The sequence below is a fragment of the Coenobita brevimanus genome, chromosome 57 (assembly GCF_032717465.1).
Source record: "Coenobita brevimanus isolate Jiangsu-jjx chromosome 57, ASM3271746v2, whole genome shotgun sequence".
In the NCBI taxonomy this organism is placed as follows: domain Eukaryota; kingdom Metazoa; phylum Arthropoda; class Malacostraca; order Decapoda; family Coenobitidae; genus Coenobita; species Coenobita brevimanus.
Genome location: NC_137010.1, coordinates 11192212 through 11206310, shown reverse-complemented (window position 1 = coordinate 11206310; position 14099 = coordinate 11192212). Strand labels below are relative to the sequence as shown.

At 41.5% G+C, this 14099-nt stretch overlaps 1 protein-coding gene across 1 annotated transcript in view; it reads right to left on the bottom strand.

Moving 5' to 3' along the window:
- Positions 1-14099, bottom strand: part of LOC145401884 (haloacid dehalogenase-like hydrolase domain-containing 5) — a 161573-nt gene that overhangs the window by 84499 nt on the left and 62975 nt on the right. The window contains exon 6 of the mRNA XM_080273992.1: positions 358-546. Coding sequence (XP_080130118.1) covers positions 358-546 — 189 coding nt within the window. The remainder of the gene's footprint in view (positions 1-357; positions 547-14099) is intronic.

The following is a 14099-nucleotide window of genomic DNA, read 5'->3' as shown; positions in this document are numbered from 1 at the left end:
TAACCAAATTATGGTGCCTGGCGGGTTAGTGGGTATTACGGCACTCTAATCAGATTGAGCCAGTGAAGGTTTATATCCAAGTGGTGGTTGGGGTTTATTGTTCATGTAATGCCAGTCAGGATGAGTGAGGCTGGTCACTCTCATCTTAAATGTCAGGACCAACTTGCCTAGCCCCGGGCTCCTACACTCCTCATGGGGCAATGTAGGGTTGGATGACGGATGGATGGATGGATTCTCCTAAGCTGAGTAAAATAATATGGAGATGTCCTAAAGCTTAACAGATGAATAACAGTAAAAACTGGATATACTCTTACGACAGGTGCATGCAAACAGATATAACAGACAACCAAGACTTACCCAATGGCATAGAGCTTAGTGATGGGGTGTGATATGCCCAGTGAGCGTGCATGGTGCTGGACCATCGTCTCAGCATGGTAGTATGTAATTTCAGATGGCTTCCCCACCAGAGCAGTGTAGATTAGGTCGTTTCCAGTGACCTTCTTGTACAGAGCTTCCAGGCAGAGTAGGAATGCCCCATGGCCAAACCTGTTGGTGAAGGGACCAGACTGGCGTATATGTGTATTGTGAGGGATGGAGATGGAAAGGAAGAAAGGCAATAAATGACTGAAGGAAAGCAAAGAATTAACAAAGATGTGGGTTGTCTATAAAGCAACTTCAATATATGCCCAGTGAGCGTGCATGGTGCTGGACCATCGTCTCAGCATGGTAGTATGTAATTTCAGATGGCTTCCCCACCAGAGCAGTGTAGATTAGGTCGTTTCCAGTGACCTTCTTGTACAGAGCTTCCAGGCAGAGTAGGAATGCCCCATGGCCAAACCTGTTGGTGAAGGGACCAGACTGGCGTATATGTGTATTGTGAGGGATGGAGATGGAAAGGAAGAAAGGCAATAAATGACTGAAGGAAAACAAAGAATTAACAAAGATGTGGGTTGTCTATAAAGCAACTTCAAGTAGCAACACTTTACAGTCATCAGAACCACCAAACCCAACTTTCCATATTCATATAGAGTACAGTAATCTGATGCAAAGTTCTCTGACCTCTATTGATACATGAATCATGAGAGGGAGATCGTACCAGTACTACAATGATTTTTACACAAAAGTTGAATTCTTGCATGTTTCAGTTCATGAATATGTGTGTTCTTATTCAGCAAACTTACCCATCATTTAAGGACAAGAATGGAAGGCTAAAATGAAAATAAAGGGAAATAGCAATACTCAATCCATGAATGGGCAATTGCATAACTAAATCTGTACTGTAAAACTAAGTCCACTTTCTCATAGCTAACTGTATCAGATTAGCACATTCAATTAACATACCTTGGTTTGATTTGTTGCCAAAATTAGGTTGGTAATGAATCCCTTGCCTTGTTCTGTCCTTATACATTTCTTCTATTCCCTCAAACACTCTTCCTACTCTTAATTCCTTTCTTCCATGTAGCATACAATCTTCCTCTTACTGCATCATCAATTACCCTGCTTTGTTGTTACATACTCTCCTACTTAATATATACAGTATTTGTCATTTTCTTTACATGTCCATTATCTTATTTTGTTCACAAAGGCTCCAACATGCTTGCATGCATAGGCCTTGGTAACCTAATGGTGGCTCTCCATGCTGCTTGATCTCTGGCAGCTTGCCTATTCAGACCCTTATCCCTGAGGACACACTACGACCTTGTCCCAGGTTTTTTTCAGTCTGCCTCTTGCAACCCTATCCCCAACATTCACACTTCCCACTCTCTGCACCCATTTGTCATCCCCCATCCTCTCCACATGCCCAAACCATCTCAATCTACTCCTCCTCATCACAACAACAATACATTCCAGTCACATCCTTCCTCTCAACTCTTCTATTGTAAATCTAGCCCACCCACTCTTTCCCAGGCCTCATATTTATGGATGCACCGCAAATCCACCTAATCGCTGTCATTTCTGTATGTTTCAGCCTACGAATATCCTCTTCCTTTACTGCCCTGGTCTCACTACCATAAAGCAATACACTCCTAACACAAGCAGCATACAAAGATCCCTTAACCATGGAGGATGAGCCCTCACAATGTCAGGAAAGGCAACAGTTCCCTGAACTTCTTTCAACCTTTCCTTTCTCTAACCACAGAGCCAGCTCCAGCCCACCGCCAACATAACATGTCTTCCAAGTAATAAAACTCTTCCTCACACACAAGAGACTCACCAGCAAGATCAATCCTTTCACACCTGACAATCTCCAAATGTTCTCCTTGACATACCTCACACATGAAATCAGAAGTATCTCCCAGCCTACCTCTAATACCACTACATTTTTCATGCACCTAATTATCAGAAACACTGCATAAGATGGAATAACCTCCCACGCCCTTGTGGCAAACCACACATGGCCACTAGGTACCATCACCTTTGTTTTACTATCTCTCCACTTCTTAAATCTGTCCTCTGCCTTCCTTTCATTCTCTGTAATCAACACCAAATCATCGGCATACAACATCTCCCACAAGGGTCCATTTCTGATGTCATGTGAGAGGGCTTCAAGCACCATAATAAACAAGCCTGACCCCTAATGCACACCAACAATTACAGAAAACTCATTGCTCAAATATCCATTCACTCTCACCTGGGTACAAGCACCCACATACATAGCCATAACCACTCTAGGCAGCCACTCCTCGATCCCAAGCCTTCTCATTGCCCACTTCACTACCTCCCAAAGGAACTCTGACAAAACCCTTCATCAAATCATGAGAAACAAAGTGCAGATTCCTTTCCTTTCCTATATATTTTTCCTAAAGCTGTTGAACAATGAATACAGCATCAGTGGTCCCTTTGTCTGGCATAAACCCAAATTGTATCTCATCAATATTCACTCTATCTCTAATCATACATTCTAGAACTCTCCCCATTACCTTCATTATCTGGTGTAAGAGAATTTACTCTTTTCCAGTGCATCACCCTTCCCCTTGTACACATTTACAATCAAACTCTTTAGCCAGTCATCTGGGACAACACACTCACATATAATTGTATTTATCAAATCATTAACTAACCCCACTCCTACAACTACTGAGGACTTCAGCAATTCAGCAGTCAACCCAGACACATCTGCCAGCTTCCCCAGTTGCATCCTGCCTATTGCCCTGCTCACAGTAGCAGTGTCAATCAAAGGTCATGAGCCAAACACTGGATCCGCTGAATCCCTTCCTTGTTCCAGTCAAACTCTTCAGTCGGCAACAGGTTATAATGACCTCTCCTGGTGTCCTTAATAATGTCATTGTTCAGCACTACTCTTCCTTCATCATTCTTTACACACTGCTCACCTACAACATCCCAGTTTTCCCTCTTCATTTGATTTGCCACCATAAATATCACATTCTTCCTTTCAATGTTATTTAGGTTATCCAGTAAATGTCTCTGTGACTCAGATTTTTCCCTGTATACCTCTTTTCTAGCCGTATGCTTGGCAGCCAAGTATTCCTCTGTTACCACACCTTTTTCATTCCCAGAAAAGCCTTCCTTTCTCCTTTACTGCAGCTTCTACACCCTCATCCCACAACCAAATTACTTCATGTTTTGGCAGGCACCTTGTCCATCCACACATTGAATCAGTAACTCTTAAGAGATTGTTCTTGAGAGGTCTATAGGGGACGGCAGTGATGGCTCAGACAGTGGGATGGTTCGGATAGTGCATTCCCTGAGAAACATATGGGACCTAGGGCGGTGTGATCTTGCGTGAAAGTGGGAGAGTTTGTTTACTTCGACCACATGGAACCTCCAAGCTATAAACCCTTCACTTTTTAATGCAGGTCAGATTTTATGTTTTTTTGCATCTCCTAGGTAATAATTTGAGTGTATATCGTATGCTCTACCTTCATAAATATGCCAGGCATTGAACTGTGCATTATCAGGGTAAATTTGTGTTGCATGTAGAACATATTGTTATGAAAAACGAATGTTAAACTCTCTTGTGTGAAACTTGAGGGTAACCGTCAATTAATTACAGATTCAGGATGATTCGGACAGTTGAGGAGGGGGACAGTTCGGACAATCAGAACTATCCCTCCACTATTACCAAGTCATGATCTTATCAAATGATAATGCTACTTTTGATCATTTATATATCAATACATAGTGAAACACCATTCTTAATAGTTATCAGGGAATATATAATTATAGTTTTGTTTAACCTACTGTATTCCTCAAAGAGTAAAAAGAAGGGAGGGGTAGCTAATGCAACTTCTATTTCAGTTTTACAGGCTACAATATGCGTTACAAGTCTTAAGTTAGTCAGCCTGAAATAAGGCCTAGAAAGTGAAAAGTGATGTCAATATTCCACAAGGAGAGAGATAGAGAGAGAGAGAGAGAGAGAGACACACACACACAGACAGACAGACAGACAGGGACAGAGACAGATGGCTAATTATGCATAATTTTGAAGCAGAAAGTAAGAGATTAAGTCGGTTATTAATAAATCTGGTGACCGTTATTTCAGTTATAAAGTATTAGATTTTTTTTCTAAACAAATATCAAGTGGTTCATTTTGATTCTTAAGTTTAATACTGTACTTTAGGAAAATGAAATGTCTTTGAATTAATAAATGTTTGTTTTTATCCAATCCAAATCACATAATTTTAAGAATATGCCTAGTAATACATGTGGCCAAACTATCCCACCCTTCTGTCCGAACCATCACCACTGGTAGGGATGGTTCAGACAATTTAGTCACTTGTGTTTTGCTAACTACAGCTTAAAGCTGAAAAGACCTAAGAATTTCATATTATCAACCTAAAAAGCCAAATGATGTGGCAACATTTTAACATAAACCAGATTACTCTCCTGCTTACACCTGAATTTTTATATATATTTTTTTAAAGTGTCCGAACTATCACCGCCCTCCCCTACTGTTCATTAACACCTCTGTCAATAGCTCCATGTTCAGCCATCACTCTGCTCATCATGAATGAAAGACATCCCTAATGGCTTGGTTCTTCAACTTCCACATTTTCCTCCTAGGTGAAGGCTCTTCTTCACCACCCACTCCTTAACCCCTTAACTGCGGGGTTGTCGGAAGTGTGCCATGTGCGTCCCATGGGGATAATCGCACTCCAACTGACTTTTTAAAAATATTTGCCAAAAATCAGTTATTAGTCCTTGAATATTATAAATATATAAGCATATGGCACATACCTTCAGCTTTCTCCTGGGATGTTTGTTAAGCCTTCATCGACTACCGTAGGACTTGTGGAGACTTCTGAAGTTGGGTAACAAAGTCTCCACTTTACACTTCCCGATACCCGGTAATATGGTTACCACTGCCTGATATTATACCTACAAACACTATTTTATGAATTCACGTAGTTTGGAATCCATATTCCAAAAAAAAAAAAACACACCGTGAAAGCAACATAAATTACGAGCGCATACGAGCTTTCCACTCATGCTCGTTCCCCGATTGTATTCTGAGGCAAAGCTGTCATTTATTATTCATAAACACACTCAAACTTTATATTCCTAGTACTTTATTACACTTATTTATATATACAGTATTAATCCATAAGTTTCTTTCAGTACTAGTAGTTTATTTTCACTCCAGGCATTCACTTTCTTGTTCAGTAAACTAGCGTAGAGAGCGAAAGTTTTCACTTTCACTTTTTTTACTCCAAGTCTTTATACACGCTAGAGCAAAGCTTTCACTTTCACTTTCATTACTCCAAGTATTTATACTCGTATTCTTATATTACTAACTATTTCTATTTCTATTTACATTCTCTATTTTATTTACATTATTTACATTTCTATTTTATTTACACTATGTTAGGCACTGTCACTTGCAGTAACTTATAAAACTATTTTCCACTATTCAGTTATATTTACATCCATTACTTTCACTTGCTATTTACATATTATTTACATTTCCACTTGCACTGTTTTGGAGTCACAAGAAAGATCGTAGTCACTGTCCATCATTATCATTGATAAATTAGCCAGTTCATGTTCCACAGCAGAGTCACTTAGCCCTTTACCCCTTCCCACATGAAGTTTAGTAGGGGTAGAGGCCACAGGGCCCTTTGCAGGGGGCTAAGGACAGACGCGAATCGGATGTGGTTTCACCTTGAATGACGACAGTAAACTGAATGATGTATCATGTGGCCTAGGGGCAGGGAAGGGTTGACAATGTCAGCGTGGTGACAGCTGCTAATTTATATGCTATAAAATGATTGGCAGGAAATCTAGACAATACATAATAAAATAGGTAGTTCCAGGTGAATGTAAATATCACTTAGGCTTCTCCCTTCCTTTCTTATACTGTATATATTTTTGTTATGAGAATAGGTCATACGGAATATTTCACGGGTAAATAAACAGGGAAAATTAGCGAACGAGTGCACGTGGGGTGTTGCCAGGTGATAATTATCCCATTCCAGATATATGGCAGTATCAATTACCTTTTCTCTTTCTTTTATATATTATTATGTATCAGAATAGGGCATAGAGCACATTTCAATGGATAAAATGAGTGAAAAAATCCGTCCAGGATTTGTGTAGCACAGCACAGCTGGACGGGCGGGAGGAGAGGGTAATGGAGGGGAGGTAAGGAGGGGAGTCGAGGACAGGGGGAAAAATGGCTAAATTGTCAACAGTGGATGGGAGTGCAGATTACATTAGCAGCTGGGCAATGGTAATACTGGTAGATGATACAAGCCACCACTTAAAAGCCCGGGCGAATTCAAAATAACACAGAACCACAAAAGTGACGCCCCATGGTATGATCCCTTGCTCCCGAGCGTCACGAAAGTGATGCCCCGTGGTTAAGGGGTTAAGCACCTTGTCACACATCAGTAATCTGAGTTCCTGGACACATTCTTCACTCCCTATAACTTTAACATCCCTCACCAATCTCGTATCAACCCTCTTGACCAGGAAATAGTCTACCTGGCTACTATTTCCCCCAAACTCATATATGATCAACTTTTTCTTTTCCTGAAATGCATGTTTAACACAAACATTTTTCACTGCCTCCTCAAACTCAAGTATCCTTTCCCCTTCCACATTCCTCATACCATATGTGCATCCCCCATGTACCCCTTCATATCCCTGAGCTGCTGCACCCATAAGACCATTTAAGTCCCCTCGCAAAACTACAGTCTCATCATCTCCCTTACCACTTACTACAGTACACATACCTAGTAGTCCCAGAATCTATCCTTCTCTATGTCATCCAACCCAGCCTGTGAAGAATATGCAGAGTATGAATGAAACTATCAGCCTACCGAAAAAAAAAAATTCACTACTATAATCCTTTCACTCACCTTAATTACATTCATGATATAGTCTATCCATTTTTCTTTAACCGGCATACCCACACCAGTATATCCATCTGCAGTTCCCTGCCAAAATAGCTTATACTGTATCTACAATCCCTCCCAAAAATCATTCTGGCAGATCCTCCCCTGTACCTACCTCCCATACACAACCAACATCCACCCGCCTCCTACTCATGGCCTTAGCTACTTGCTCTACCCTTCAAACTACCCATATTCCAAGATGCCACTCTGATCCTCTTAGGTGATTTATTTTCCTCAAGTTTGTGCTTTTTCTCACTGTTCTTTGTCATGTTTGTAAATTAACTAAAGGGGTGAGACAGACCACAGGCCCTGCCCACCTGTGCAGTCCCAAGTCCAGGCATGGGACCTGGACCCCATAGCCCACCAGCTGTGACCAGTGGCTGTGGCAGTGGCCTTGGGACACCCTGCCAGGACAGCTACAGGGACACCCTCCAAGCGTGACTTGGCATTGTAAGTGCCCCATCATTATGCACCCTCAGATACTGTAGCCTCCTGGGGCACCACTCCCAGGTTTGGGCCCATTTCTATGAGGTGGAAGTGGCTTCTTGGGAACCACAATGTCCTGTACCCTCTAGCACAGACCTGAGCCCGATCCCACCCCGGTCCCAAAAACTACACAGGAAGAGCCCACTTCACGCCTACCCTCAATACGTCCATCATTAGGTAGCAAGGGCAAAGTTTTCTGGCCGCATACCCTTGCTGGTATCAACCCCTGTGACGTAGTGGAGTATGTTGTGTGATGTGTAAAGAACATGTAGAGTAGTGCATGAGATACAGAAAAGTGTTTGGGAAGGTATGCTGGCCTACTCTCCATGTTAGTGTCACACTGAACAGGTCAGTAAAAGGGGATGGTCAGGATATTCTGATGGCTATTGAAACAAGAGCTCCAGCTCTCCCTTTCACCGGCATTCCTATCCTTCCCTCCGGAGTACCACCCTGATTGAGCAGGCTACAGTCTGCTCCCTATGTTTATATCAGCATCCACTCCCATTCACCAAACTTCATTCCTTCCTCAAAACCAAAATATTCACATATCCTATCTAACTAGCTATTTATTGCCAGATGCCTTAATCCCATAATGAGTGGCCACACACAAATCGCCTCCATGTCACTGTCCCCCGCCATTTCACTGCCCTGCTCCCAGCTAACACACCCCTCTCTCATATACCTCTCCACTCCATCCCTCCATCTCATCCTCAGCCTCCCCCTCCCTCTCCCCCCCTCCACCTCACTCACATACACTCTTCTCATCAGTCTCTCACTCTCCATCCTCTCCACATGGCCAAACCACCTTCATGTGTTTCTCCTAATGCTTCCTATCACATCCATATCCACACCACAACACTACTTCACTTCATTTGTCAGTCTGTCTCTCCATGTGACTCCACATGCTCCTCTCAAATAACTCATTTCCACTGCTCTCAGTCTTGATTTGTGTCCCTCCAACAACATCCAAGCTTCACTTCCATACGTTAGAGTTGATATCACAATACTGTCATGTAGTAGCTTTTTCACCTCCATGCTCACTTCCCTGTTTCTTATCACTGCTTTCAAGGAACCAGCAACCTTTCTTCCCTGTTGCAATCTTTCATGTACTTCACCCTCTAAACTTCCATCCTTACTCATCACACTACCCAAGTACTTAAATGCACTCACATTCACCATTTCCTCCCCATCCGATCTCACTGTACATTCACTGACTTCACTTCTCTCAAAGACCATAACTTTACTCTTCCCTACATTCACCTTTGGGTTCCGTTTCTTACACACTCTCCCAAACTCATCCACCAAGCCTTGCAGCTCCCCTTTGTCTTCACTTAACAACACAGTATCATCTGCAAACAACAGTACAGGGAGTTTCCAAAAACTGCTCTCTCTCACTAGGGCCACTCCAACATCCACTGCCCTACATTGTATCTCTTTTATAACCCCATCCATGTACAGATTGAACATATATCCTACTGCTGGTTATTCTATTATTCCATAATTCTTACCCAAAGTATGGTACTGCTCTTTGGAAACTCATCCCAGCTATTCAGATTCCTGACATTTCTCCTTAACTCAATGATCATGTCTCACACCTGCATGTTACAACAGATAAAACAACTCTTTCTCTTAGAGTATTCACGTCCACCTAGTTTTGTAAACTGGTAAGCAGAAGCAGAGTAACATTGCCACTGGTATCAGAAGGGAAATTTATCCAATAATTGGAATGGTACTGAAAATGGCTGAGTAATGACAAAAAAGAAATAAATGCTTGTTTATTCAATTACCCATGACTTTAATAAGTCTTCTAGAAGTTACTTCCCACCTTATAGGTGTGTACTATGTCTGGGATGATGATTATTTTCCAGAAATTCTGCCATATCCACATTTTTCACTTTCTTCGCTGTAAAAATGCTTAAACTAGTACATACAGAATATTTACACCATACAGTATTATACTACTGTTGTTAGAAGGTAACACGACACACCACTTTCCATTGCACACTACACCATTTGTTGCATACTTGCGTTGTTATTTGGTAATAGCAATAGTGTTTCAATATCCTTGCATGCACAAAAAGGAATGAAAGGAAAAAGATCACAAAGAATGTAAACACTCGACAGCCATCTTGGCTCAAACATATGACTGTCGGCTTGCACATGAGACACAGAGTACATATGGGACTGTTGTATGTAGCCATCACAATTACCATATACCAATGTGAATTTTGCCACCGTTATTGCAAAACTGGGTATAACTTTAGGTCATCATTCTACAGATTATCACATACCAAACTGATGTATACTCAGGCCAGACTGTATAATAAATTGCCATTACCCATGAGGCAACTGACTTTTTTTAAATTTTTTAAGGGGCAGCTCAAAGATGCCACGCCTGCTGACTATTTCCATATATGAATGATGTTGCAGTTTTTGTTTTTTTAATGGTAAAAGTGTTGGAAGTGTGTCAAGTACAAGTGAATTCGTTACTGGAAGTACTGGTTCCTTTGAAAAGCAAGAGCCCAGATGATTATTATTATTATTATTGTTATTATTGTCATGTACTATTATTACGGTAAAACAAGGTAATTTTGTCAAGACACCAATAATTCCAGCTCAATGGCCCAAAGCTCCAAAACTATTACATGAACTCGGCTTCTGTTGGGCCTAGGTTTTAGAGGAATGCCAACCTAACAAGGTCATGTGAAGTTTTGACACACTGTGCAAAAAAAATGGCACTGGAGAAATGAAATGGTTTACTGGAAAAAAAAAAAAAAAAAAAAAAAAAAAAAAAAAAATCTATTTACACATTATTTACATGTTTCAGGTTAAAAGTGGTTCAGAACTGTCTGCATGCTTCACCTCCCCCCCCCCCACACACAGAACAAATCATAACCTACCATGCATTAGTGCCATGGGAGTCCCTCCGACCAACTTACCATCAGTCTGTGAAACAATGATGAATGCCATCGACATAAAGTTCATCCAATACATGGCACAGGTCCTACTGTATGATAGCCTTGGCTACCTAAGCCTAGTTATAATTAATTGTGTACGATATGTAGTGTTGCATCGTAACAATAATTACAATAAATATTATGACAATAATAACAAATAAGTCACAGCAAAATTACCCAACAGGGTAATTTCGCAACATGACGCTTCTTTTTTTCAAATATCTGTGGCGTGGGCCAAAATTTATTTTCTGACAAAAACGATTAGAGGTATCTTTAGCAGAAGGGCTGAATGTATAGATACGGCAATAAAAATGTTAATATTCCATATGTGGTGATTTGTATTTAGCAAAAACCACCATTCAAGACAAAATTACCCAGTTTTATCCAATCATTATTATTACTATTATTATTACTAATACTAATACAACAACATCTACTACTATCACTACTACAACTGCTACTACTACTACTGCTACTATTATTATAATCATTATTATTATTTTTTATCTTCACTGTTATTATTATTATAATCATCATCCAATCCTACATTGCCCCATCAGGTGCGTACGAGCATGGGGCTAGGCAGTTGGTCTCGACATTTAAGATGAGAGTGACCAGCCTCACTTATCCCTGAGTGGCATTACATGAGCAATCAACCCCAACCATCCCTTGGATATAAACCTTCACCAGCTCAATCCGACTGCAGCGCAATAATTACCCACTACACCACCAGGCGCCAAACTTTGGTTATATGGTTACCACCCAGCATAGTAAATGGTTTCCTGGTGTACAGGAAACCATTTGGCATGTCACTCATTGTAGAGTCACCCACAGGCAGAAGGAAGAGGAAAGAATGAAGGAAAGAAAGACAGAAGAGGGAGTGTAAAGTTACCTGTAGACAGAAGGACAAGGAAAGAATGAAGGAAAGAAAGAGAGAAGAGGATGGAAGGAAAGAAGGATGGAGGGGAAAGGGCAGACACCTGACAGCAGCACTACATCACGTGAGTGGATGGTGAGCGCATAATTATTATTTTTATTATTATTATTATTAGTATTATTATTAGTATTGGTATTAAATAAAGGTGAGCAAAGTGAGTGCAAGAATTATGATGGTATAAGTCTACTGAGTATTGTGGGGAAGGTATATGGAAGAATTATGATAGAGAAAATAAGAGAGATATCAGAAGTCCTAGTGAGTGATGAACAGGGTGACTTAAGGAGTGGCAGAGGATGTGTGGATCAAATATCTGCAGTGAGACAGTGGAGAAGGCTTGTGAGAGGGACTATAAGGTGTTTATGGCATTTATGGATCTGGAAAAAGCATAAAACAAAGTAGACAGAGAAGGACTGTGGAGGGTTTTGCACATGTATGGTGTAGAAGGTAAACTGCTTAATGCCATCAAGAGTTTCTGTGATGATTGTGAGGCATGTAAATGGGTAAATGGGCACCTAAATGAATAGTTCACGAACAATGTGAGCACGTGACAAGGCTGTGTCATGTCCCCATGGATGTTAAATATACAGTATATATTGATGGGGTGACGGGAGATGAAAAAACACAAATAATGGAGAGAGGGATGGCACTGGAAATGAATGGTGATGGATGCAATATCTTGAATATGTTGTATGCTGACAACGCAGTCTATCTATCTATCTATTGCCAGACGCCTTAATCCCATACAGGGTGGCCACAAACAAATCGCCTCCACATCATCCTGTCCCCCACCATTTCACTGCCATGCTCCCAACTCACACACCCCTCTCTCATATACCTCGCCACTCCATCCTTCCATCTCATCCTTGGCCACCCCCTGCCCCTCTCCCCCTCCACCTCACTCACATACACTCTCCTCATCAGTCTCTCCCTCTCCATCCTCTCCAAATGGCCAAACCACCTTAATGTGTTTCTCCAAGCGCTTCCTATCACATCCACATCTACACCACAATGCTACTTCACATTCTCATTTGTCAATCTGTTTCTCCATGTGACTCCACATGCTCCTCTTAACCCACCGCGTGCCGGCTATTTTTAGCCCTATGGGTCACCCCCGTGCCGGCTATTTTTCAACCTTTTCTTTTTGGGGGCAAAAAGGATAGATTTTGATGTGGAAACAACGAATTTTGCCGTTAAAATGCTCACCGAGGCTCGGAAATGGGTTTTATTGAGTCCGGCATACTCGTATAAAGGTATAGACGCTCTCACGCTCACTACGTACGTGAGAGAAAGCCATTTTCTATGTAGGGTATACTTAGGTATTTATGCTGGGAAGATATAGTAAAGTTCATTACACTTTTCTAATTACTTATTACTTCAGCATCTATCACAATTTGCATGTCTTTCTCACTGTGAATGCATTATCTTACATTTACTTGAAGACAGGTACAACCTGACTTCATTACATACAGTCCTGGCACTTGCAAGAAGGTATTTACAACTTGACTTCACTATATAGTCCTTATACTAAGGGGTCTTTGTATGCAGCATGTGTTAGGAGTGTAATGCTGTATGGCAGTGAGACCTGGGCAGTGAAGGAGGAAGACATTCGGAGGCTCAGACGTACAGAAATGACAATGATTAGGTGGATGTGCAGTGCGTCCCTGCGTCCAAGGCTTGGAGGGGCTGGGTTTACAATGGAAGAGTTGAGAGGTAGGATGGGACTGGAGTGTATTGGTGTTGTGATGAGGAGAGGTAGATTGAGATGGTTTGGACATGTGGAGAGGATGGGGGATGATAATTGGGTGAGGAAGGTGAGAAGTGTTAATATTGGGGGTGGGGTTATGAGGGGTAGACCGAGAAAGACATGGGACGAGGTCATTAAGTGTGACCTTAGGGTTAAGGGACTGAACAGGGAGGCTGCAATGGATCGTGCAGCGTGGAGAGCCGCCATTAGGTGACCAAGGCCGACACATGCAAGCATGTTGGAGCCTTTAAAAACGAAAACGAAAACGAACTTACATGAAAATATTTACAAAATGCCTTCACTACGTACAGCACTTGGTGAGGCACACAGTCAGAGTGAGGCAGAGCAAGGGTGAAGGGAGGAGCGAGTGAGTGTATGGCCTTGACAGCCTGGAGGATGGTAAAGGAGCAGTTACCTTACATGCCTGCCAATTTTTACCCGCGAATCTTGAAAAATGCAGTCAGTGAAGTTTTTTATTTTAGACCATTTGAAAACGGCACTGGCACACAGTGGGTTAAATAACTCATTCCCACAGCCCTCACTCTTGATTTGTGTCCTTCCAACAACGTCCAAGCTTCACATCCATACATTAGAGTTGGTATCACAATACTGTCATG